This window comes from Penaeus monodon, chromosome 41, assembly GCF_015228065.2.
Source record: "Penaeus monodon isolate SGIC_2016 chromosome 41, NSTDA_Pmon_1, whole genome shotgun sequence".
Lineage (NCBI taxonomy): Eukaryota > Metazoa > Arthropoda > Malacostraca > Decapoda > Penaeidae > Penaeus > Penaeus monodon.
The window spans coordinates 31,880,224-31,905,223 of NC_051426.1; the positions used below are offsets into that span (position 1 = coordinate 31,880,224).

Here is a 25,000-nt window from a genome sequence, read left to right on the forward strand (position 1 = left end):
TAGGGGCTGACGTACACAGCCTCTCTATGCCACTATAACATAGGCAGATTATTCTGGTTAACAGATGTGTGGTTGGCTAATATTGGGCGAGGAATGTGTTAATGCACGAAATGTGGGAATTGAACTGACATGATGGGATACAATTTTTGACGTATACCGGCAGATCCTTTAAAGGGTTATCATCTAGGATTTTAAATACCAATTTAACTTGCGTTCGATAAATTCGTTCATTACAGAATTGCATTAAATATTAGGGGATATGGTATAATAATTCTCTCGTCTGTTTGGAATATAATCTTTAATATCTCACAGATGAGTAAATATACAAGACATTCGAGTTTTCAACTAGTGTTTATATATTGCATTTTTCGTCCCCCGACACACGCCAGGATTTTAACATCTGTCCAAAAATTTAAGAGATCCAGCTAATCACTCCATTTAAGGTCAAAATGTCAAAAGCAGAGGGAACATTTAGTGATGCCGTAAACTTCGGTTTAAGAGATAGCCTAGAGCAAGGGATATTTCGAGATTAGTGGTGTTGATAGCAGCTCCCTTGGAATAGATAACAATATATACTATTGATACCATTATGTACCTAGTAAATCTTATTTCCTGATGTCTGCCCCGTAATGCCAGAATTAACAGTAGAATAAGTCTACCAGCTGATTATTAGTATTGGGGTTTATATTTTTAGCGCTAGCCAGCCAGTATGATTCGGGGGTTCATCTGTACGCACACGAATCTCTTGCCTCGGTATTACGATCGCGGTCCTTGGTAATTGTGTCTTGACCCCGTATTGTGCTTGTTGCCATGGGAGCAGCTAGGTGGGCGGGATAGAGGGGGGAGGGGGGTATAGTTAAGTGTCATAAATGTGAAGATTAGGAAATCTGTTTTCATGGCGGCTCGTTTCGTTTTTATTGTTAGTTGAGGCGTCTGATTGAAGTGTTTCCTCCAGTCTTTCATTAGCGATTTCTTCTGGAAGGTTCGGTTTCGCGACAACCCCCCCCCTCCCCCTCTCTCCTCCGTTCCCTCTCGAATGCGCATGCGGTACTTTCTCTCTCCTGGTTTTTCCCTCTTTTGCCATTCCCCGTACTCTTCCTCCTCCCTCCCTCCCTTCCCTCCTCCTGCCCCTTCATTTCCTCCTTCCCTCCTCCTCCTCCTTCTCATTCCCTCATCCTCCTCTTCCTTCTCATTCCCTCCTCCTCCTCCTCCTTCTCATTCCCTCCTCCTCCTCCTCCTTCTCATTCCCTCATCATCCTCCTCCTTCTCATTCCCTCATCATCCTCCTCCTTCTCATTCCCTCCTCCTCCCTCCTTCCCTTCCCCTTCTTCCTCCCCCCTTTCCCACTCCACTCATCATCATTATGCTTTGTCGTCGTCCTCCTCCCTCTCCCCTTCCTCCCTCCCTTCCCTCTCCCCTTCCTCCCTCCCTTCCCTCTCCCCTTCCTCCCTCCCTTCCCTCTCCCCTTCCTCCCTCCCTTCCCTCTCCCCTTCCTTTCCACCATCAGTAATTACTTGCGTCTCCCTCTCTCATTCTTCCTCTCCTCGCCTCTTCCTCTCTCATATCGATCCTCTTATACCTTCCCCTTTCTTCTATCCTGTTCCATCTCTGCTGTTCTCCTCTCTGCTCTCTTTTCCGTCTGCTCGTGTTCGTTGCTGTGTTCCCTTGTGTTGCTGTGCTGCTTGTGTGTGTGTGTGTGTGTGTGTGTACAGTTTGTTATGTTTGGTCCTCCGCCTCTTTCCCTTCTGTGTTTTGCTGTCCCTGTCTTCACTTTCTGGATTTCCTTTCCTCGTCCTCCACCTCTCCCGTCCTTTCCTGTTACAGTCTATTCTCCCTCGATAACCCCCGTTTTACCTCTCCGTTTCCGCCTCCCTTTCACTTCCTTCATTTCTCTCTCCTTCTCTCCCTCCCTTCACTCTCCTTCTCTCCCTCCCTTCTCTCTCCTTCTCTTCCCTCCTCTCTCTCCTTCTCTCCCTCCCTTCTCTCTCCTTCTCTCCCTCCCTTCTCTCTCTCCTCTCTCTCCCTCCCTTCCTCTCTCCTTTCTCTCCCTCCCTTCCTCTCCTCTCTCCTCCTTCTTCTTCCTCCCTCCCTTCTCTCTCCTTCTCTCCTTCCCCCCTCTCCCTCCCTCTCCCTCTCCTCCCTCCTTCCCTTCTTCTCCCCTTTCCTCTCCTCTCTATCTCTGTTGCTGTCTCTCCCTCTAGCTCTCCTTTCCTATAATCACTTTCGCTTTCCCTATCCTAAAAGTTGCCCTTGCGGTTTCGACCTCCCATTCTCCATTCTCTTTTCTCTCCGTTTCATCTCTTCCCCAAATATATTTAAATGTCCCTTTGTGCTCCCGCCCCCCTTCTTTCATTCTCCCCCTCACTTTTCCCTTTGTCTCTGTCCTTTCTCTCTGTGACCTTCCTCGCTTTGCTTGGTCCAGTGATTATCAACCTATTCTCTTTTCCCTTCTGTTTGTCTCTCGATCTCTCTCTCTCTTGTTTATCTTTATTTCTTTGTTTTGATTTCTTTCGCTTCCCCCCTTTTTTCTTTTCTTTTTTACTGTCACTCTTATTCCGCCCTTCCCCCTTCACCCCCTCTCCCTCTTCTCTTTCTATTTTTCTATTTCTTTTTCTCTTTCCCCTGCCCTTGCCCCCTCCTCCTCTCACCTCCTCTCTCTTTCTCTTTCTCTTTATCTATTCCTTTATTTTTCTCTTTCCCCTGCTCTTGCCCCCCCCTCCTCCTCTCACCCCATCTCTCCTTCTCCCTCCCTCCATCCATCCATCCATCCGTACCTCCCTTTCTTTCGCCCTCTTCCTCTCTCCGTCCCTTCATTTCCCCCTCTGCCTCTCCTCCTCATTCATTCGTATCATTCATCCTTCACCTTCGATCGATATTGACCTCGTTCAACAAACTTCCTGACCTTTTTTGTCGTCTGACCTTTTTTGTCGTCTGTTTCTACTAAGCATGACCCTCTGACCGTAGCATCACCTTTGACCTTCACTATATCGCTGCAGTGTTCTGTTTGACCCTTTCCCCCCCCCCCTCCCCCGTGTGACCTCGGGTTTTATCTGCTCTTGTTGCTACGGCCTCGTGACCCAGGTTCATTGTCGTTTCGTTTGTTTGTTTGTTTGTTTCTCCTTCGCGTCTCCTTTGTACTCGTTTATCCGTGTCCTTGTCTGTTTTTTTTATCTTTATTCTATTCATAAACTTGTACTCGTAACCTTTATCTTCTCTCCTCTCTATTCTATCCCCTTTATACACGTCACACTCGCCTCATTCTTACCTCTCCCTCACCACGCCCCTGCCTCTCGCTCTCCCTCACCACGCCCCTGCCTCTCGCTCTCCCTCACCACGCCCCTGCCTCTCGCTCTCCCTCACCACGCCCCTGCCTCTCGCTCTCCCTCACCACGCCCCTGCCTCTCGCTCTCCCTCACCACGCCCCTGCCTCTCGCTCTCCCTCACCACGCCCCTGCCTCTCGCTCTCCCTCACCCACCCCCCTGCCTCTCGCTCTCCCTCACCACGCCCCTGCCTCTCGCTCTCCCTCACCACGCCCCTGCCTCTCGCTCTCCCTCACCACGCCCCTGCCTCTCGCTCTCCCTCACCACGCCCCTGCCTCTCGCTCTCCCTCACCACGCCCCTGCCTCTCGCTCTCCCTCACCACGCCCCTGCCTCTCGCTCTCCCACTCACTCTCACCCACCCACTTACTCTCTCTCACCCATCCACTCACTCACGCACTCACTCACCACAACCCACTCTTTCTCTCTCTCTCTCTCTCTCCCACCCACCCACCCACCCACCCACCTATCCACCCACCCATCCACCCACCCATCCACCCATCCACCCACCCACCCATCCACCCACCCACCCACCCATCCACCCACCCACCCACCCATCCATCCCATCCACCCACCCATCCACCCACCCATCCACCCACCCACCCCCACCCACCCATCCACCCACCCACCATCCACCCACCCACCCATCCACCCACCCATCCACCCACCCATCCACCCACCCATCCACCCACCCATCCACCCACCCATCCACCCACCCACCCACCCACCCATCCACCCACCCACCCATCCACCCGCCCATCCACCCACCCACCCACCCACAATCCTGCCCACTGATTCTTTCATTAGAGACAGCTCCTTTATCCAGAGAATAGGAAGCTCTGGTGTCTTTGTCGTGTCCCTGTTTCTCTGTTATCCTTTGCCTTTTCTCTTTTTTTTTCTTTTTCTTTTTGCTTTTCCTCCCTCTCCCCCATCCCCCCTCTCCCCCACCCACCCCCCCGTCTATCCTTCCCCTCCCCACACTCCCCTCCCCCTCCTCCCCTTCCCTCTTCCTTTTCAATTTTTAATGGAATGGCATTATGTTCTGCGTATTTTATCATCGCGTAAAATATATACCGATTCATCTTGCTCTTAAAATGGATTATCCTTGTGAATGTAGTTTCAGTAGCTTGCGCACATGTATGTATTGTGTTTCATGTGCGTACTTTTTAATCGGTGATGGCAGCGCTTATTAAAAGTATCATTTTTTATGGTGATTACATATTTTATGACAATTATAGATAATTGTTATTTTACAATGATAGAGCCTAATAGTGATAATGGTGGAGTTAGAAGTCGTACCAGATACCACGCCTACCACAGCGGCAACCACGCCTACCACAGCGGCAACCACGCCTACCACAGCGGCAACCACGCCTACCACAACACCAACCACGCCTACCACAACACCAACCACGCCTACCACAACACCAACCACGCCTACCACAACGCCCACCACTGCCACAACCCGAGCGCCAGACATGGACTCCAGACTGTCTGGTTGTTCAGATTAAAGTTGCCTGGTCTTTGAGCGAAGGTGGACTTTAATAGCAACAAGCGGGGAAGGGGATGCGGTATTAAAGTCCCCCGCGGGAACAAGGCTGTCTGTTTCTGTGTCTGTTTGTCAGTCTTTCTGTCTATCACTGTTTCTCTCTCTCTCTCTCTCTCGCTCTCTCATTCTCTCTCGCTCTCTTTCTCTCTCTCATTCTCTCTCGCTCTCTTTCTCTCTCTCATTCTCTCTCGCTCTCTTTCTCTCTCTCATTCTCTCTCGCTCTCTTTCTCTCTCTCATTCTCTCTTCGCTCTCTTTCTCTCTCTCTCTCTCTCTCTTCTCTCTCCTCTCTCGCTCTCTTCTCTCTCTCATTCTCTCTCGCTCTCTTTCTCTCTCTCATTCTCTCTCGCTCTCTTTCTCTCTCTCATTCTCTCTCGCTCTCTTTCTCTCTCTCATTCTCTCTCGCTCTCTCTCTTCTCCTTCCCCATCTTTTCGCCTTGTGTGGGGTTTAAAGGGGAGCTTCTGGTTGTGGTGTAGTGGTGGTGGTGGGGGGGGGGGAGAAGGTAGGAGGAGGAGGGGGGGACATCAGTTTTATTTTATTTTATTTTTTGTTATTTTGCGTCCGTTTCGTATTGTATTTCATCGTCCTGGTTTTATATTTTGTTCACACGTGCTCTCTTTATTGGTTCTTTCTGCTTCCCTCCTTTATTTCTTCCCTCCCTCCTTTAGTCTCCGTTTAGTCCATCTGTTCCCTCTCATTCCTCCTCCGTCCCTTCCGCTATTCGTTCCTCGTCCTTCCTTTCTTCCTTCCTTCCTTCCTTCCTTCCTTCCTTCCTTCCTTTCCTCATTCCCTCCTCCCTTTCTTCCCTCCCTCCTCCCTTTCTTCCCTCCCTTCTCCCTTTCTTCCACCTTTCCTCCCTCCTCCCTCCCTTCCTTCCATTCTCCTTCCCTCCTTTCCTCCCTCCCTTCCTTTCTTCCCTTCCTCCCTCCCTCCCTTCCATTCTCCTTCCTCCTTCCTCCTTCGGATAGTGAACCAGACTGGCCCAGACATTCTTTAAACACCCCCTGCCCTCTACTACCCCCCCACCACCACCACCACTACCCCCCACCACCATCACTACCCCCTCCCCCACTGAATTCCTTCCGCCATAAATGAGAACTTGGCAACCCTCCCTACTCTCTCAACCTTGCACACCATTCATCAGTTGCACCTTTCTTGCAAGAGAGAGCCAAGAAGTTGGATAAATGGCAGGAACAACGCAACTTGAAGAGGAGAGGGAAGAGGGAAGGGAGGAAGAAGAGGAGGAAGAGGAAGGAGGAAATACGTGAGATGTGAACAGACAGTGGGACAGACGGTCGAGTTGCCGGTTTGCCATAATAAATATTACGTTTGAGGGTGGGGTTGAAAGAGAGATCATATGGTAGATATTTACGTACACAACTATGCGTACATGGCTTTTATACGTACATAGGCTTTTACACGTACATAGGCTTTTACACGTACATAGGCTTTTACACGTACATAGGCTTTTACACGTACATAGGCTTTTACACGTAACATAGGCTTTTACACGTACATAGGCATTTACACGTACATAGGCTTTTGTACGTACATCCCCATTATACGTACATGCTTTTTATACAAACATGGCTTTTAAACGTACATGTATATTCACATATTTGAAGCGACCGCAATGTGTCTGTGTGGTTTTTACCTTCATGCTTGCCTAACCCGAGAAATAATTCCGCAGTGTGTAGGCCTATTTGAATGTTTTAATATAATTATGTTATGTTCCTTCTATGTCTTTGGGAAAAAATGCATTTAGAGCAGTGATATATGACCTCAGATAATTCAGTCGAGAATTGTTGTCTTTTCATTTTTACGCCTCTTTATCGGCCCTATGTTATCTCTGTTATCCTTTCGAGACGAAGTTGGCTGCTGTGATTCATGTCAAAAGGTTTAAATCTTTTATTAAGGCGAAGGAACCAAGGATTTGGATGGTAGAGAGATAGAGGGAGAGGGAGGAGGAGTAGAAGGAGAAGGAGAAGGAGAAGGAGAAGGAGATGGAAATAAAGGAAGAGGGAGGTAGTGGGAGGCACAACCTTTTCGTTTTTTTGTTGTTGTTTTTTTTCGTTCAGTTTGGGCCGGGCGCTGGTATCCTTGAGAGGGGTGAATGGGTACATGGGGCTGGTTATTGAAGATTGTTCACTCCATCATTCTTCTCTCTCTCTCTCCTCTCTCTCTCTCTCTCTCTCTCTCTCTCTCTCTCTCTCTCTCTCTCTCTCTCTCTCTCTCTCTCTCTCTCTCTCTCTCTCTCTCACCCTCTCTCTCTCTCTCTCTCACCCTCTTCCCTCTTTCTCACCCTCTTCCCTCCTTCTCAGCCTCCTCGCTCCCCTCCCTTTCCCCTCCTCCTCCCTCCCCTCCCTTTCCCCTCCTCCCCCCCCTCCCTCCCCCCTTTCCCCTCTCCTCCCTCTTCCCATCCCTTTCCTCTCTTCCCCTCCCTCCCTTCTCTACCCCTTTCCCCTCCTCCGTCCCCTCCCTCCCCCCTATCCCCTTTCCCCTCCCCCTCCCCTCCTCCATCCTCTCCCTACTCCCTCTCCCCCTCCTTCCCCCTCTCCCCCTCCTCCATCCTCCCCCTCCCCCCCCTTCCCCATAAAGCCGGAAGCATTGCACGGAGAGTTCTCGGTTCTCAAGGAAAATCATTACACTAGGGCGTGGTTGCGTCGGCTGTTGATAGGCTGCAACATAGCCATTGCAAGCTGGGACCAGGCTTATTGAGAAGGGGACGGGAACAGAAGCATTTGGGCTGGACCTTTTGGTGCCGGATCGGCCTTGCAAGCAATATTTGGGCGTGCAACCGAGGAGAGACAGATCCCTTCATTTACTTCCGACATTGCCTTTTCTTTCCTTCCTTTTTCCTTCCCTTTCCCTTCCCTCCCTTTCCTTTCCTTCTTTTTCCTTCCCTTCCCCTTCCCTTCTTTTTCCTTCCCTTCCCCTTCTCTTCCTTTCCTTTCCCTGTCCACCCCTTCCCTTCTCTTCCCTTCCCTTCCCTTGCCTTGCTTTGCCTTGCCTTCCCTCTCCCCCACTCCTCTTTCTTTCCCTTCCATTCCATTACTCGATTCTGTAACCCTTCCCTCTCCTCTCCCTTGTTTGTCTTCATCTCCCCTCTTTCCACATTCTTCCCCCCTATCCTTCCCCCATCCTTCTCTACTTCCTCCATCATTTCCCTCTCTCCTCCTTTCCTTCCCCTATTTCCTTCCCTTCCCCTCTCTCCTCTTCTTTACCTTCCTCCTCTCCTTTCATATCGCTTACTTTTCTTCTTCCCATCCGCTTCCTTTCACTTACTTCCCTCCCCTTCCCTCCCCCTTCTCCTCACCCTCCTTCCGCTTCCCTCCCCCTTCCCCGCTTCCCTTTCCCCGCTCCTGGCGGTATGTTTGCCACCGGTTTCAACCACTCTTATCTGATAAGCGATCATGAGGGAGATAAGACGTCATAGGATCGTAAAAAAAATAATAAAATAAAAAAATCGAGCTCTGTGCGTTGACCTTGTGATACAGCGGCTCACTGGCGCCAGGGTGCACACAGACACGCACACATGTACTTACACACGACGCTTCGGCCCTCACGTACACTAGAAGTCCCGCCGTGGCTGCTCAGTCATGTGTACACCGCCGAGTGAGCTGCATGTGTGTCCGCCGTGGCTCTTGTGACACATTTTCGGTGTTCTGTTCGCTTTGGATACGTGGCTTGGCGGCAGCGACTTCGGATTCGTAGGAGAAACAGAGACAAATAGGAAATCAGACCTGTGAGCGAACGAACAGTTGTGAAACGAACGCGACTTAACTTCGGTTAATTTCGTTGTGAATGATTGACGATTCCGTATTCGATATCTGCGGAACCGAACGGCCTTGTTGAGGTCGTGTGCAGACCTCCCTCCCTACCCTCTCCCTCTCTCTCTCCCTCTCTCCCTCCTCTCCCTGCCCAGGCTCCTCTACCGCCTACCCTCCCCGCCCAGGCTCCTCTACCGCCTACCCTCCCCTCTCCCTCCCCCTTCTCCCCCGACCTTTACTCCCAAGAGAGACTTTTACACACTTACAAGACGTAGTGTAGTGTGTGTAAGAGAAGGCAAGATGAGGGAGTTCGAGATCAAGACGCCAGGTAAGAAGTCTCAATTTGTGTGTGATTGTGTGTGTGTGTGTGTGGGAGGGAGAGAGATAAGGTGAAGTGTTGGGATTAGCATGCAGGTTGTATTAGGTCTCCGCCTACCCCCCTCCCCCTTCTCACTCATTCATTGACTGAAGAAAGATAAGCTTACTCATAAGGTTCATTCATTCTTTCTGTTTCTCTCTCTCTCTCTCTCTCTCTCTCTCTCTCTCTCTCTCCTCTCTCTCTCTCTCTCTCTCTCTCTCTCTCTCTCTCTCTCTCTCTCTCTCTGTCTGATTCAGTCTTTGCTTCTCTACCTATTGATCTATCGATGTCCCCCCCGTCTATCTCTTGTCATTATATCTTCATATGACACTCATAATAAACCTCCACGGAACTTATTTTATAGCACAAAAGCTGTGAAGTTCAGAGGGCAATGACGAACTGGTTCATTTTACTCCGTTTCATTATGAAAATCAAACGGACTATCATCCCCTCCCCATGACTTAAGGTAGGGGGTTAAAGCAGGTTCCCTAAGACCTTAAGAAGGGGAGGAAGGCATAAGGTAGGATACCTAATACCCTAAGGCTACGTAAGGTTTCTCCTCCACGTCGAGTGAAGTGCAAGAGTGGTTCTTCGGTTCTGCTGCCAAAAGGGTTACATTCCTCCGTTTTTCACTCGTAAAAGCCGGGTTATTCACTAGCCTATCGTTGTCATGTGGGAGGGTGGTGGTCCAGACATCATAATGAGGAAACCATCATAATGCGACTTAATTCGCTGTTTACTCAAGCTGATAGAAGAATGATGATAAAATGCAAATACTATTGTTTACCCTCTCAACAGAAAACATGCAATCCGCTCAACCACAATTTTCCCAACAATCCTATCAGATTTCGATAGATTATACATTTCACCTCAACAACAGGCAACCATATTGATAATCAGTCATCAAATGCATGTGGTTCTGATCCTCCCAAACAGGCCATCGTTGATAAAAAGAGAAGAGAGATAAGAGATAAGAGGACGAAGTAGGCGTGTCTTCAGATTTTGCGTAGATAGAATGACTTTCCTCCGATGTTCAAGGTTGTTTGGGGATGGGGGAGGGGCGTGAAGGGGGGTTGGGATGAAGGGGAGGAGTGGGAGGGTTATGTCGACCCCCTCCCCCCTCAATCCTTCGTGATGGATTTGTATATATTTGCCCTTAAGTTCTGCCATGCGAAGTTAGGATTTTGCTTTTGTTTTTGTTTACAAAAAAGTGTTTTAATTTCTTGTTTTTTGTTATGTATTTTGGGTTTGCTAAGTCTTTATTTTCGTGCATAATCATGACACCCGTTGGTACATTTTGGCGACGCAGAGGTCGCATCCTTGCAACTTGTGAATTTCCTTGATTTTGTGGTTCTGGTCGGGCAACCCGCGTGACGTCAGCGCTGCAAGTGTGACGTCACCGCCGGGAGCCAGAACCGGGTCGCCAGACTGAGCAAATGGCACTCTCAGGGTGACACTTGTTTGCACTGTCCGCTGCGCATGTCCCGTGTGCTAAGCCCTTGCACTTGTACCCTGTACTTAATCCCTGTAGCTGTATCTGCCTTTGCATTTTGAAACTGTATGCTGTGCTTGTTTTCTTACCTGGAACCTGTGCTTGTTCCCTGCGTGTGTAACCTGTGCTTGTATTCAACACGTACTTGTTGGTTGCAGAGCATCGCCATGATTGTCCTGTACGTACGGATGAACGCACGGATGCACACCTGCGAAATAGGCCGTCACGTGCCAGAGTATGAATAGTTTTGGGTTATATTTTATGTATTTTATGATCTATGCATATTGCAATTACCTCTATTTGCAATAACACCACCTTCGGAAGAAAATGGTCGTGTGGCGAATATATAATTGCAACGCATGGTATTTGCAAAGCCTCGTCTTCAGAAAAAAAAGAAGAAAAATGTTGAACTCATTTTCATCTTACACATCCTGTCCCCGCTGGCCCCCCCTCCCCCCCCCCCCGTCCGCTTGGCGCCTTATATGGTGTGTCTACAAGCGAGGCCGAGGGAGGGGAGGGTCTGAGTCATCTCTCTCTCTCTCTCTCTCTCTCTCTCTCTCTCTCTCTCTCTCTCTCTTTATTACACGTATTTTTTTGCCATGCACATACTTTTTCTCTTTCTCTCTCTTTCTCTCTCTATCTCTATCTCTTTCTTTCTCTTTCTCTATCTCTTTCTACCTTTATCTCTCACTTCCCCTCTCTCCGACTTCCCCTCCCTTTCTCCCTCCCTACCTCCCTCCGTCTCCCTCTCATCCCCCCACTCACCACTCTCCCTCCCTCCCTCCCTCCGTCTCCCCCCTCCCTCCCTCCCTCCGTCTCCCCCCTCCCTCCCTCCCTCCGTCTCCCCCCTCCCTCCCTCCCTCCGTCTCCCCCCTCCCTCCCTCCCTCCCTCCCTCCCTCCCTCCCTCCCTCCCTCCGTCTCCCCTCTTTTTCTGTCTCCAATGTCGGCGCGAGAGGATGTGGCCAGCACGTGGAGGCCATCACGTATCGCTGTGGTGTCGGCGTGTTTGCGTCGTTGCCTCGCAAGGGTGGGGGAGGAGATGAGGAAATGGGGGAGGGAGAGAGGGAGGAAGAATGAGGAGGGTGGTGAGAGGAGGGAGGAGGGAATGAGGGGGTTGGTGGAAGGATTAGGAGGGAATGAGGGAGGGAGGAAGAATGAGGGAGGGAGGGGAAGGAAAGGAGATAAGATGCAAAAAGAAGAGAGAAGCGGGAAAAAGGTAGGAAGGAAGGGGGCAAAATAATGGAAAGGTGAGAGAGAGAGAGAAGAGAACAAGATTGAACAAAAGAGAGTAAAAGGAAACAGAACGATGAGAGGAAGAGAGGAAAGTGGAAGGGAAGGAGAAGGGAGAGAAAAAAAACGAAAGTTGGAGGTGAAGGAGAACGAGGGAGAGAAGAAAGAAAATGAGTAGCAAATAGGAGGTAAAAGGGGAAATAAAAGAATGGGGAAGAAGAGAACTATGAAAACGACACACAGAGAGAGAGAGAGAGAGAGAGAGAGAGAGAGAGAGAGAGAGAGAGAGAGAGAGAGAGAGAGAGAGAGAGAGAGAGAGAGAGAGAGAGAGAGAATGCAGGAAGAGAAACGAATGGAGAAATAAGAGAAAGACAATAAAGTGAGAAAGTCCTAAAAGAAGAATTATGATGATGCAGAGGAAGAAGATAACATTTTTTTTTAGTTGGAGAGATTGCACAAGTTGAAAGTTGAAGGTGAACAGCCTTGCTAGGTCGTTTCCGGTCGTGCAACATGGGAAATAATAGGCTTTACATTATAACCCTGATTTATGCATGATGGAAGCCTGTTTGACGCGATGCCATGCAATAGAGAGCGTCATTACTGATTGGAGAAAAGGCATGCAAATTTTTTGGAGGGAGGGGGTGTGGGGGGCAGTTGAGAAATCTTGCACCATGACCTTTGACCTGGTAAAGGGGGGGGGGAGGGGATATTGAGACGAGGTTGGTGTGTTTTATTATTGTTTGCCATCTCTCTTCGCCCACTTTCCTTTCCTTTAAATTTCACTTTTTTCACTTTCTTTTCCTCTCTTTTTTCATCCATTTTTCTGACCTTCCTCGTACACTTTCTGATTTTTTCCCACTTAAGCTTCTCCTCACCATTTTCACCTTTTCTACTTTTCCTCGTTATCATCATCATCCCTTTCCTCCTCTATTTTCAATTTTCCCTCCATTCATTCGAGGTCACGGTCATGACCCCGCCTGTTCTCTCTCCCGAGGTCAGTTTTGACTAGACGGCCTTTTTGACCTTTGACCCCTGGCTGTTGTGGTTACGTGGTGGCTTTGTCATGGCGTTGGGTGAACTTTGGCTGATCTGTTACTTCTCTCTCTCTTTCTCCATTTATTAATTCCCTTCCTTCCCTCTTTCGTTCCCCCTCTTTCCCTCCTTTCTCCCCCCTCCTTCCCTCCCTACCTCCATCCTTTCCTACCCTTCCTCCTTCTAATCTTCCCTCCCTCCTTCCCCTCTTTCCTTCTAATCTTCCCTCCCTCCTTCCCCTCTCTTTCCCTCCCCTCCTTCCCCACCCTTTCCCTCCCGTCCTTCCCTCCCCTCCTTCCCCACCCTTTCCCTCCCGTCCTTCCCTCCCCTCCTTCCCTCCCCTCCTTCCCTCCCCTCCCTCCCTTTCCCTCTTTCCCTCCCGTCCTTCCCCTCCCCTACCCCCCTCCTCCCCTTCCCCTCCTTCCCTCCTTCCCTTCCCTCCTTCCCTTCCCTCCTTCCCTTCCCTCTCAGCCAAACTAAGACCCACGCTCTAATTATTCCGCAAAGTCACTCCGCCCTCGATTTATCCCGCGTATTTACATCTTTCGATGACAGTTTTTAGAGAGGAAAAGTATTTAAAAATATATATATATAATTTTAGATTATTTATTTATTTATTTTTGTTAACAGGTGGTATACGTGTGGGAAGGGAGAGGGGGTGGGGATAGGAGGTAGGGTGGTTGGGCGGGGGGTAGGGGAGGGCAGGGAGGGAGAAGGGGTGGACGTGGGTAGGGGAGGAGGGAGGGAGGGATGGGGGGGGGGTATTTACAGTTTATGGTAGTTGGACGAAAGTGTATGTTACGTAAGGCTTAGTTTTGCACGATTGCCCCAGTTAAGTCGGTGACAACGTGCGTTTTGCAACACGTAAGCGTTTATAAGTTTTTTATTTTGACTTTCTCCTTCCAGTTATTACTTCAACTTCACCTATTTTGCCTTTTCTTTTACTTTTTCTTTCTCTTCCTTTTTTGTTCATTTTATTTTTTCGATTTTATCTTGTTTTTCTCGTCTCATAGACCATCTCTTTTTCTTCGTCTTCTTCGTCGTCTTCGTTTTCGTTTCTCCCATTCTCCATTCTCCCTTTTTCCCCTCTTTCTCCCTTTTCCCTCTCCTATCTTCCTTTCTCCCTTTTCCCTTTTCCCTCTCCTATCTTCCTTTCTCCCTTTTCCCCCTCCGCTGTCTCCCCCCCATCTCAATTGCCTTCCTCCCCCCCCCCTCATGTCTCCTCCTTTCCCCTGTCATTTTCCCTCCTTCTCTCCACTCATCCCCCCCCCCTACTTCCCTCATATTCCTTCCCCCTTACCTTCATTTTTTTCCTCCCCCTTTACCCTTCTCAATTTTTCCCTCCCCCTTACCCTCCTCATTTTCCTCCCCCCACTCCCCTCTTCCCTTCCCCCCTTCCCCTCTTTTTTTCACTTCCCTCCCCTGATTTCCCCCCCCCCTCTCTCCCCTCCCCTCCTCCCCTCCTCGCTTCACCACAGGAATGAGCCAGATCGATTTAAGTGTTTATCGGACGATATCACGTAGCGGGGCGGTCGGTCGGCTGGCGGTGAGCGCGAGGCATGGAGATTAGCATTGGGGATTGCAAATGCTTTTTCCTCTATTTATTTATATCGTTTATCCTCGTCGTCTCTCTGATAAGGGCTTTGGATAGTGATGTATAGATGAGTAATTCTCTGTGTGTGTGTGTGTGTGTGTGTGTGTGTGTGTGTGTGTGTGTGTGTGTGTGTGTGTGTGCGTGTGTGTGTTTATGTACGTAACATATGATATACGTGATATTTTGGTCGGTATTTTCCAGATTCTTATTATTATTATTAAAAGATTGAATTGAAGATTGGATATGCAAATTTAGACGATCTATTTATAATTTACTGATTTTCTAATGTAATTTTCCTCTTTGCAGTGACGAGGAAGGAGGAGGTGGCGAACATAAGGGCGAAATTCCCTACCAAAATACCTGTAAGTATAGCTGTATTAGGGGAAAATTTCCGAGGAAATTATCTAGAAAAGGGGGGGGGGGGGGATAACCGTTTTATTGTTAATTTTGATTGATTTTCTTCGTTTTTTTTCATTCCGTTTTTTGCATTTTCATACAATTGGTTCTTCTTAAGTGTTGTGAGAACAGAAACGTTTAATTGGTTTAGCGAAAATAATTTTTCATTTCGGAATTTGATTAATATAATTGAGAGGGGAAAGTCTGTATGCAAATATATTCGATAAATTTTTCCCTTTGTGTTTTTTCCCTCCAACCAAGACATTTTTCTTTAACTTTAACCTAGCGTTTTTTTTGGCCAATTTCACCTGTTATTTCTGTTATGATCAGAATGAATATTGGTAACGTTACCGATTGATAGATGAACGGATGGATGGATGAGTAGACGGATGAATGGATAAATGGATACATATAGATAGATATATATATATATATATATATATATATATATATATATATATATACATACATACATACATACATACATACATACATACATACATACATACATACATACATACATACATACATACATACATATATATATATATATATATATATATATATAATACAATATATATATGAGAGAGAGAGAGAGAGAGAGAGAGAGAGAGATGAAGATATTTGTAGATATATAGGTGGATGGATATATATATATATATTGATAGATATAGATATAGATATAGATGCATGTATATCTAGATATCTATAAAGATAGATTGATAGATAATTTGTAGAGTCAGAAAGATAAATATGAATATAGACAGATATAAACATAAGATTCATTACATACAAGCACACTACACACTGATACGGAAGCGGGCGGTAATGGAAGGCAATGGTCATTATTGTACGGTTGTTCGTCCTCCCCTCCACACGCCCACACGCCCACTCTCTCCTCCTCCACACGCCCACCCCCTCCCCCTCCACACGCCCACCCCCTCCCCCTCCACACGCCCACCCCCTCCCCCTCCACACGCCCACCCCCTCCCCCTCCACACGCCCACCCCTCCCCCTCCCCCTCCACACGCCCACCCCTCCCCCTCCCCCTCCACACGCCCACCCCCTCCCCCTCCCCCTCCACACCCCCACCCCCTCCCCCTCCACACGCCCACCCCCTCCCCCTCCACACGCCCACCCCCTCCCCCTCCACACGCCCATTCCCTCTTTCCGCGTGTTAGATAAGGGCTCCCCCCCCATATTCTCTTCTGTCTCTCCCCTCTCTTCCATTTCCTCTTCACATTCTTCTCTCTCTATCTTTCTCTTTCTCTAACTTCCTTTTCCTCTCCCTCGTTCTCCCTCTCCTCCCCCACTTCTCCCCCATTTGTCCCTCCCCCTTTTCTCCTCCCTCTCCCTCCCTCTTCTCCCCCTTTTCCCCTCCTCCCTCCCTCTTCTCCCCCATTTCTCCCTCCTCCCCCATTTGTCCCCCTTTTCCTCTTCCTCTTCTCTCTTCCGTCTCTGTTAATGGTGGTTTCCGTCGGCTGTTGTTTGCCGGTTATGTAACTAGGTCAGGGTTCACTTGGAAATGTTTCTCGTATCTTTTTCCATTTATCTTTCCCCTGTATCTCCACGCCGTTTGTCTGTTCCTTATTTGGTTTTGTCTTCTCTCCGTTCGTCTTCTCCTTGATCGTTTTGTGTGTTACTATCCTCTCTCCCTCCCTCCCTTTCCCCGGTCTCCCCTTCTCCCTTCGCCTCCCTCCCTCTTCCTCTCCCTTCGCCTCCCTCCCTCTCCCTCTCCCTCCGCCTCCCTCCCTCTTCCTCTCCCTCCGCCTCCCTCCCCTTCCTCTCCCTCTCCCTCCGCCTCCCCCTCCCTCCCTCCTTCCCTATTCTCACCTCCCCCTCTCCCCACCTCTCTCTCCCCCACTCACTCCTCGCCACCTTCCTCTCTCTCTCTCCCTCTCTCCTCTCTCCCTCTCTCCTCTCTCCTCTCTCCTCTCTCCCGCTCTCCTCTCTCCCTTCTCTTCTATTTAGTGTTGAAAATACCAATCTAAACTGCCGACATCGCCGAGGCAGAAATTGAGATGACTTGAGGTGATGAATTGTGATGAATAATGGAAGCTTTGTTTCCTTCGTTTTCCGTTTTCCTTCGTTTTCTGTTTTCCTTTTTCTGTTTTCCTTCGTTTTCTGTTTTCCTTCGTTTTCTGTTTTCCTTCGTTTTCTGTTTTCCCTTGTTTCCTGTTTTCTTTCGTTTTCTGTTTTCACTTCCTCACGTTTTCTTCGTCCCCACGCAAGATGTTATTGCTTTTACTATTCATATTTTACTGTATATATATTGCTTCCTAACTAATTGTTACCTCTATTGCTGAGGATTGTTATAATTGAGGGTAATAATGGTAACTAATTAATGTATGTAAATGAATGATATGAGGATAATGATGATAGTAATAATAAGGATGATAATGAGTACTGGTGATAAGTTATTCTATTGAGGATTAATAGTAATTCTAATGATAATGGTAATAATGATACTAATAGTAATAAGTCATTCTAATGATACTAATAATAGTAATAATAGTAATGATAGTAATGATAATGATAATGATAATATTGATAATAATAATAGTAATGATAATGATAACAGTAACAGTAATAATGATAGATTTAATCAGTGATATTAATAGCAAAAACATGCCTCGTGTCATTCGTTGTTGTGTGGGAGGGAGGTCACGTGACCGCCTGCCCGCTCGTTCCCATGGCAACGCCCGCGTGGATGACGGCCTGTTTGTATGGCAGCCGGCGACCTTCACGTGTCATGGGGAGAGGGCCCATTATGTTATCTCTCCTGCTGTCTCTTCTCTCTTCTCTTTTCTCTCTTCTCTTTTCTCTTTTCTCTCTTCTCTTTTCTCTCTTCTCTTTCTCTCTTCTCTTTCTCTCTTCTCTTTCTCTCTTCTCTCTTCTCTCTTCTCTTTTCTCTCTTCTCTTTTCTCTCTTCTCTTTTCTCTCTTCTCTTTCTCTCTTCTCTTTTCTCTTCTTCTCTTTTCTCTCTTCTCTTTTCTCTTTTTTCTCTTCTCTTTTTTCTTCTCTCTTTTCTCTTTTCTCTTTTCTCTTTTCTCTTCTCTCTTTTCTCTTTCTGGTTTTCGTTTTTATTTTAGTTTTGTGTATTTATTTTCCTTCTATGGTGGTGGTGACGATATTAAAATTATTATTGATTATCATTCTTACCATTGTTATTGTAATTATTATTATTATTTCTTTTATCCATCTTTTGTGTGCAGACTTTCATGTCTCCTCTTTTACGACGGCGTTGCTGTCTGTCTGTCTGTCTATTTGTCTATTATTCTATTAATATAATCCCCCCCCCCCCCCCCGAGGACCCGGAAGTTAGAAACCACTTTTCCTCAACGTAACTTTTTCAAAAATGCACGTTTCTTGTCTCTCAATTTTTCAACATCTGGTCATTAACTGGCAGTCACTTTGCAAACCTTTTTTTTTTTTCTTTCTTTCTTTCTTTCTTTTTCTCTCTTCTCTCTTTTTTCTTTGTCTTCTTTTTTTTTCTTCGTCCAAGCGTTTCTGACCCTCCGTTTCCATGGCAACGGCAGAGCCATGGTGTCCAACGAGTTAAAATTTGAATTTTAGCGATTTTTCTTTGAGTGTGGGGGGGAAGGGGGGGCGGGGGGTTAAGGAGGACAAAGGAAGGGTTATCGGGATGCTTCTGAATCTTTTGTGGCGTTGAACATTCCTATCGTTTCTCTAGCATTCCCGATTTCTTCTCATCCTCTTTCTCCTTCCATTTGTTGCTTCTCTTCATCCAGCCCCCTCTCTCTTTGTCTCTTCCTCATCCTTATCCTATTTCTCTCCTTCCATCTCCATCAGTCTTCTCTTTCTCCTCCTTATCCGTTCTTGTTCTTCTTCCTCCTTCCTCCTTCCTGTTCTTCCTCCTCCTCCTCTTCCTTATTCGTCCCTGTTCTTCCTCCTCCTTCCTTACTGTTCTTTCTCCTCCCCCTCCTCTCCCTCCTCTCCCTCTCATATACCCCCCTCCCTCTCCTATACCCCCCTCCCTCTCATATACCCCCCTCCCTCTCCTATACCCCCTCCCTCTCATATACCCCCCTCCCTCTCCTATTCCCCCCTCCCTCTCCTATTCCCCCCACCCTCTCCTATTCCCCCCTCCCTCTCCTATTCCCCCCTCCCTCTCCTATACCCCCCTCCCTCTCGCGCATCTGATTTTTTTCCCTCCGCCTCATCTTCTACCTGGCTTGCCTAATACCTCGCTTCCTCATCTTCCTCGGTATCAGGTATTTGGGCAATGTGTCCGCATCCGTTGTCTTTGGTTTCGGCGTCCTTATTATTATTCATTTTTTTTATTTTTCGCTTGTTTTCCATCTCGTCGTTTCCTACGTTTTAGTTGTGTTTTTAAAAAGTTTTTATTTTTTTTCTCACTCTCTCTCTCTCTCTCTCTCTCTCTCTCTCTCATTCTCTCTCTCTCTCTCATTCTCTCTCTCTCTCTCATTCTCTCTCTCTCTCTCTCATTCTCTCTCTCTCTCTCTCATTCTCTCTCTCTCTCTCTCATTCTCTCTCTCTCTCATTCTCTCTCTCTCTCTCACATTCCCTCTGTCTCTCTTTCTCTCTCTCATTCCCTCTTCTCTTTCTCTCTCTCTCATTCCCTCTCTCTCTCTTTCTCTCTCTCTCTTTCTCTCTCTCTCATTCCCTCTCTCTCTCTGTCTCTCTCCCTTCCTCCCTCTTCCCGTGTTCTCCCGCCTTGGTAACAGTGTTGTAACTGTTTGCATCCTGGTTTATAGTGTTGAAGAAAAAGTTCTGACCTACTCGACACGCCCACGATGCTGTCTCGTGTCGGTCTGTCTGCCTCTTCCTTGATTTATTCACCTCTATCTGTTTATCTATTTATCTATCCCTCTCTTTCCCACTCCTTCGCATTCTCGGTCTCTTCTCTTTTTTCCCCTGCCTTTTTCGCCACTTACGTGCCTTGTCCGTCTTTTCTTTCCTCTCTCTCTCTCTCCTTTCATTCATATTGCTTCTCTTTTCCCATTCTTATTCTCCCTTTTTTTCTTACTCCCCCTCTCTCCCTCCTGCTCTCCCTATCTTTCTCACTTCTCCCCTCCCCACCTTTTATTGCCTCCCCCCCCTTCCACTCTTCCTACACCCTACCCCCCCCCCCCATTCTTGTTGCTAGGCCGGGTTCATGAACCTTCAAGGGGTGAGGGGGTACGCGTAGGGGGGGAGGGGGATTATCAGTGATGACGTAGGCGGGAGAAGGAGAGGGAGATGGGGGAGGGAGAAGGAGAGGGAGAAGGAGAGGGAGAAGGAGAGGGAGATGGGGGAGGGAGATGGGGGAGGGAGATGGGGGAGGGAGAAGGAGAGGGAGATGGGGGAGGGAGAAGGAGAGGGAGATGGGGGAGGGAGAAGGAGAGGGAGATGGGGGAGGGAGAAGGAGAGGGAGATGGGGGAGGGAGAAGGAGAGGGAGATGGGGGAGGGAGAAGGAGAGGGAGATGGGGGAGGGAGAAGGAGAGGGAGATGGGGGAGGGAGAAGGAGAGGGAGATGGGGGAGGGAGAAGGAGAGGGAGATGGGGAGGAGAAGGAGAGGGAGATGGGGGAGGGAGAAGGAGAGGGAGATGGGGGAGGGAGAAGGAGAGGGAGATGGGGGAGGGAGAAGGAGAGGGAGATGGGGGAGGGAGATGGGGGAGGGAGAGGGAGAGGGAGGGGTGAGGTTCACGTGTACGGTCTCGATCTCATGGCCGGGGGAGAAAGGGGGGGGGGGGTGAGTACAGTGTTAATGCCTTGTTGCAGGGTTAATGGGGGTGGTTGCAAAGTGCATGTGTCGCGGGTTGTCAAGTGCAAAGGATCGGTCGACGAATCAATGGACGGGCATGTTTGCACACCTCTGAGACACCCTCGTATATCGCACAGACACACCGACAGACACAATGGCACACTTTTTCTATCTCTGATAGACGCACTCGTTCACTCACTCTCACTCACTCACTCACTCACTCACTCTCACTCGTTCACTCACTCACTCACTCACTCACTCTCACTCGTTCACTCACTCACTCACTCACTCACCTCACTCGTTCACTCACTCACTCACTCACTCTCACTCGTTCACTCACTCACTCACTCACTCTCACTCGTTCACTCACTCGTTCACTCACTCACTCTTCTCTCTTACTCTCTTAAACACTCACTTACCCACACTCGCACAAACACACAATAATTAAATAGAATGAATAGATAATTAAACAAATAGATAGTTGAGTGAATAAATGTATAAATGTATGACTCGCAGACGCCACACCTGAAAACAAGGTTGTCTGAGCCGGCGAGACGGGGGGAAAAAACGTCTATTTTCTAGCTGGCTGTATTTGTTAAGCTCTTGTGTATTTGTTTGTTTGTTTGTTTTTCTCGTCCTTTTTTGTTATTGTTAATTCGTTGTTTTTCCTATTTTCTTTCTTTTTCCATTCTACCTTACAGCAGTACCCATCATCACTTCCTTTATTCATTCTCTCTCTCTCTCTCTCTCTCTCTCTCTCTCTCTCTCTCTCTCTCTCTCTCTCTCTCTCTCTCTCTCTCTCTCTCTCTGTCACACTCTTCCTCCTTTCCTCCTCCTTTGCTTTAGATTTATTTCCTTATACCCATTCACACGCTAAAGGAAAATTGGGACGCATGCCACCCACTCCTCCCTTCGAAAACCGGTTCGTGCAGATAGGTCGTGTGATTTCCAGGGTTTCTCTTTATCTAGTTCTTTCCCGTTTTCTCTAGTTCATTCCCGTTTTCTTTTGCTTTCTCGTTTTCTGTTCGTTTTTCTCGTTTTCTGTTCGTTGAATTGGACCTTTTTTAGAAGGTAAACTTCGAAATATTTAGATATTTGTACTTGATCTTTATATTGAATCCAATCTGATTCGGGTCAGGATAATGGTTAACACTAAAGAGGAAATTGCGAAAATATTGGATGTCATTGGCGCGCTAAAATCCTCCCTTGCATGGGGTGATGGACGGGAGGGAGGGGATATATTGCAACGAATAATCTTGCAAATGGAGGCTCGTTTACCCACTGTTCAACAAGCAGGTGGGCAGCGGGAGGAGGGGGAAGGTGGAAGGGGTAGCAGCGTAGAGAGAATAGGGGGTGGAGATGTTTAGAAAGGGGGGGGGGGTTGTTGCCATGTGTCTCCGTCCGACTTTGCCGTGCCATTACCCCCCCCCCCACCCTCTGTCCCCCTACCCCTCTTCACCCTTCCCTCTTCCCGCATTCGTTTTTTCCATTCCCTCCTCTTTCTTCTTTCTTCTTCTCTTTCTTCCCTTCTTCCCACTTCCATCTTCCCCCATTTTTCCACCGCCTCTCTTTCTCAATTCCTTCCACTCTTCTCCCTTCCCTCTTCCTTCCTTCCAATCAACAGAATGACCACATTATCTTTTCCTTACTATCTTATTTTCTTTCTCTTTATCTCAATTCGTTAAATCACTGATTCTTTATTTCTTCAGTTATCCAATGTCCTTTATATTTCCTCTGTTCGTCTTTTAAACTTTTTTTCCCGCTCATGTTTGCCCAATCAACGAGCAGGTGGGCGCGGGATCGAGGGAAGGCTGTGATTGGTCGAGGGGAGGTCGTGGCCGGTTAAGGGAAGTCCATGATTGGTCGACGGGAGGCTGTGGTCGAGCAAAGGGAGGTTGTGATTGGTTGACGGGAGGGGGAGGTAACAGGGGAGGGAAGGAAGGGGTGTTGGGAGGGGGAATATGCCGGGGAGGGGAGGGGGAGGGGAAGGGGGTAGGGGGAGTTTGGGATTGTGAGTAGTTGCTGGGGAGGAGGAGTGTTGGGGTTTGCAATATGTAGTTGCAAGGGGATGAGGGGCGATAAAAAAAACAATGTGGCTATGTGTGGGTAGTTGTTGAGGGGGGGGGGTGAGGGGAGGGGAGGGGAGGTAAAAAGAGAGACTAGGACCTAGTAAGGAGGGGACAAGGACAAGAACGGGGGGGGGGTATGTCTAGCACTGTCTGCGTGCAACATGTACTACAGGCGCCGCCGTCTGCTACTCCCACTGGGCTGGGTCGTCCCAACAGCATGCCTCGTTTTTTCTTTTTCCTTTTTCTTACTTCTCTGTTCCTTCTTCTTTCTCTTTCTTTGTTTCTCTTTCTTTGTTTCTCTTTATTTTTCCTTCTTTATTTTTCCTTCTTTATTTTTCCTTCCTTATTTTTCCTTCTTTATTTTTCTTTCTGCATGACCGTTATTCTGACCTTTTGGATTAATTTGAAATGTACGTATGCAAATAATCAGAATGCTGTCACCACTTTTTGCATATACAAGTAAAAGCCACTCGGTTCAACCCAAACCAACTTTCTCGCCTCGTTCGAAACACCCCATCAACATCATGCAACAAATAAACTCCCAGAAATGACCGCAACACAGCCTGCATTCCAAAAAAAAAATAATGAATACATTTTTATAAAAATGAAACCGACAAATTCTCGTTCTCCCTGACCTCGCCAATTCCCCTTTCTTTTTATCTTTTCGTTTTTCTTTTTCTCTTCGTTTTTCTTTTTCTCTTCGTTTTTCTTCTCCCCCCCCCCCCCATGCAAAGTGCGAGTCATATCTCTCCGTGTATTCCTCCCTCTCGCGTCCGGCGCGGGATGCTCCCATAGCAACGGGCGCGCTGCCAGGTGGTAACAGACATACACACGTACATGGCCCTTAGGGAGAGGGAGCGGGTTCTGCGGGGCCCCTGCTGTTGCTGGCTCCTCCTCCTCCTCCTCCTCCTCCTCCTCCGTCATCTCTCCCTCCTCCTCCTCCTCCGTCATCTCTCCCTCCTCCTCCTCCTCCGTCATCTCTCCCTCCTCCTCCTCCTCCTCCGTCATCTCTCCCTCCTCCTCCTCCTCCTCCGTCATCTCTCCCTCCTCCTCTTCCTCCGTCATCTCTCCCTCCTCCTCCTCCTCCGTCATCTCTTCCTTCTTTTTTCGTCGTTGTCCTCCATCTTCATTTTCATTTCCCCCGTCATTGTCTACCTCTTGTCTTCCTCCTCCTCCTCCTCCTCCTCCTCCTCCTCCTCCTCCTCCTCCTCCTCCTCCTCATTTCCCCCTTCTCCTCCTCCCCTCCTCCCTCCTCCTTGTCTTATTCCTCCCTCCCTCCCTCTTCCTCCCTTTCTCCTCCTCTTCCTCTTCCTCGTCCTTTTCCCTCCTCGTCTTCCTCCTTCGTACTCCCCCTATCTATTTCACCCTCCTAATCCTTCCTTCTCCTCCTTCCCCCTCCTCCTCCTCCTATTTTTCCCTCCTCCTCCCCCCTTCCACCTCCTCCTTCTTCTTCCCCTTCCCCATTACTATACATTTTCTCTTCTCCACCTTTTGCTCTCGTTTTCATACATACACTACCATACCATATATGATAATTTCTTGCAAGCATCTTTAATTCACGTTACTTTTCTGGCTAGTGAATCTTCGTCTCCATAAACTTTCGTGAGAAAGAATATATTCACAATACAAGAGGTGTATTTAACAGGCTTCCAATATATCTTCGTCAGAAATTACAGACAATTTTTTTTTACTGTATTATGAAATTACACACAAACGGCTTTTTTTAATGTATTGCGAAAATACACACAAACAGCTTTTTATTGTATTACGAAATTGCATTCCATCCCCTACCCCCCCCCATCTTCTTCCCCCTTTTCAGCCTCTTCTCACACCCCCTCTTCCCTTACCCCCCCCCTCCCACTTCCCTCTCCTTCCTTGCCCCCATCCCCTCCCTTCCCTTGCTGACACAACAGGTCTGGGTGCTAACAAGAGTGGAGGGAGAGAGAGAGAGAGAGAGAATAGAGGAGGAATGGGCGAGGAGGAAGGAAGGAAGGAAGGAAGGGAGAGAGGGAGAGGGAGAGGGTTTGAAGGGAAAGTGAAGGGAATGGGGAGAAGAAGAAGAAAGGGAAAGAGAAAAAATTGGAAAAGGGCGGAGAGGAGGAGGGAAGGAAGACGAGAAGAGGAGGAGGAAGATTGGAAATGGGGAATAAAGAGCGAGAACGGAGGAAAAGAAAGAGGAGAAATAGAAGGTGGAATAAGAGAGGGAGAGGAGGAGAAAGAGGAAGGAGGGTGAAGATATGAAGGTGCTTGCGATAAGGAAAGTAGGATAGAGAGGGCGAAAGATTAGGGAGAAGAACGAAAGGTTAGAAAAAAAAATTATAATGGGCAAGCGAATAGAAAAAGTAACGAGCAGGTAAAACACACACACGCACGCACACGCACACGCACACACGCAATAAAGGCATGATGCTAATGAGAATAATCACATGTTTGCCATGAGAATCATGACATGTAGATAATAG

At 48.0% G+C, this 25,000-nt stretch overlaps 1 protein-coding gene across 3 annotated transcripts in view; it reads left to right on the plus strand.

Moving 5' to 3' along the window:
- The window catches only part of LOC119598211 (microtubule-associated proteins 1A/1B light chain 3C-like), a 45,668-nt gene that overhangs the window by 697 nt on the left and 19,971 nt on the right, over positions 1-25,000 (plus strand). The window contains exons 1-3 of one of the 3 annotated variants that reach the window (XM_037947841.1): positions 8,775-8,792; positions 8,823-8,965; positions 14,651-14,706. In XM_037947841.1, the coding sequence (XP_037803769.1) occupies positions 8,938-8,965; positions 14,651-14,706 (84 nt within the window). In that variant the 5' untranslated portion in view covers positions 8,775-8,792; positions 8,823-8,937. Of the gene's footprint in view, positions 1-8,415; positions 8,966-14,650; positions 14,707-25,000 lie in introns of those variants that run through there. The other 2 variants (XM_037947840.1, XM_037947839.1) reach the window with 2 other exon arrangements.